Here is a 1,767-nt window from a genome sequence, read left to right on the forward strand (position 1 = left end):
ATCTTTTGTTCAGCGCTGACCGCTCCAAGTTAAATGCTCCCTTTCTCTTTTTTTTTTTTTTTTTGGTCTGTTTGTTTAATTCTTGGGAGAGCTCTTGCGATCTTGGAAAAGCCTCAGACGCCATCTACAGTTAAGTCGTAGATAACTACCCTCTCCGGCAACCGCCCCCCTTCCACGCCCCCCCACCCTTTCCACCAAAAAAGGGGGTGCAGCGCGGATTCCGCCTGCCGCGCGGCGCGAGCCGGTAGACCCGTGCTGATTTCCTTTCTCTTTTTGTCGGGCTTCTAACGCGTGGAGAGCAAGCGGCCGCCGCGCGCTCCCCGAAGACTGCACCAACTCGAGCAGGGCTCCTGCCACCCAGCCCGCCTGCAAGTCTGAAGCCTGCCTGGGGGTCGCTGCGGGGGACCCGGCGCTGCAGCTCCCACTTGAGCAACCCGGCTCCTCGCCTAGATCCACGTTGGAAACAGAGGGAGAGAGAAACTAAAAGTGCCGCGATTCTGCACATCGCTGGCTGCTTTGGGGCAACAAAAGGACCCGAGCCGCTGCCGACCGAGTGCCCCCGGGAGCCGGGCTCGGAGCAGACCAGGTGCCCAGCTGCGCCCTGTTGGGGCTTCTAACTCTTTCTCCGCGCAGCCCCCTTCCCGTCCCCTCCCCTCGCGCCCCCTTTTAAAATCCGTGGCACGGAGGCGCCTGCAGCCGCACTCGCCAGCGACTCATCCCTCCAGCGGGTTTTTGTTTGCTGGTCGTGTGCGATCCCCACACTCATGAACATACACAGGTCTACCCCCATCACAATAGCGAGATATGGGAGATCGCGGAACAAAACCCAGGATTTCGAAGAGTTGTCGTCTATAAGGTCCGCCGAACCCAGCCAGAGTTTCAGCCCGAACCTCGGCTCCCCGAGCCCGCCGGAGACTCCGAACTTGTCGCATTGCGTTTCTTGCATCGGGAAATACTTATTGTTGGAGCCTCTGGAGGGAGACCGCGTTTTCCGCGCGGTGCATCTGCACAGCGGAGAGGAGCTGGTGTGCAAGGTAACGAGCCCTCTGCTGGGTTTGGCTTTTTTTGTCTTTTCAAAAAGATTCCCAGGCCTTTGCCGGGGGCGGGAGGTCGCCCAGCCTGGCGTCTGGGGAGGGAGATTCCCGGGGTAACACACCCGTGGCCTTGCTCCAGGGGCTTCTTTATTTATTTGTTCCCGGGCGGCTAGTTGTGGCGAAGTTTTCCGAGCGGCGCAGACAATGGGGCGGGCTGCGGCGGGGGCGTCCTGGGGAAGCCCGGAGCGGCGAGTGCAGCGGGACCCCGCGAGGGCCACGGACACGCGTGGCCCCAGAGTCTCGTGGAGCGCCTCCGCGCGCGACCCTGCGTCCCACCGCCCAGGGGATTTCTCCGGGTGTCCAGCCCCCGCCCCTTCCAGCCGGGAGCAGGGAATCCCCCCGCTAATTTCAAGGCAGAGATGACTGGGTTCCTCCCGCAGCCATTGTTCTGAGCAGCGTGCAGGTGTTCAGCTTTGTTCCGAAGGTGCCCTTTCAAAGGGACGCACAAAGGTGTCCCCTCTGGCTGAGCCGAGGGGCCCAGCGCGGGGAGCTTGCTTCTGCCTGGAGCCTTAAAAGGAGGCTTGTGGGTGGAAATCAAAGCCGCCTGCACACCTCCGGGTGTAGGAAATAGTGATTCCTCTGGGTCCCTGGCTTGTGTCTGTTTCTTCTCATCCCCAGACTTCCGTGCTTGAAGGCCCCTGGCGCTCCCCGTCTACCCCCCCCCCCCCCCCCC

General features: G+C 61.6%; 1 protein-coding gene across 1 annotated transcript in view; it reads left to right on the plus strand.

The window, feature by feature from the left end:
• Positions 1–6: 6 nt before the first annotated feature.
• The window catches only part of TRIB2 (tribbles pseudokinase 2), a 21,334-nt gene continuing 19,573 nt past the window's right edge, over positions 7–1,767 (plus strand). The window contains exon 1 of the mRNA XM_006765186.2: positions 7–1,034. Coding sequence (XP_006765249.1) covers positions 765–1,034 — 270 coding nt within the window. The 5' untranslated portion in view covers positions 7–764. The remainder of the gene's footprint in view (positions 1,035–1,767) is intronic.

The sequence above is a fragment of the Myotis davidii genome, unplaced genomic scaffold (assembly GCF_000327345.1).
Source record: "Myotis davidii unplaced genomic scaffold, ASM32734v1 scaffold61, whole genome shotgun sequence".
NCBI lineage: Eukaryota > Metazoa > Chordata > Mammalia > Chiroptera > Vespertilionidae > Myotis > Myotis davidii.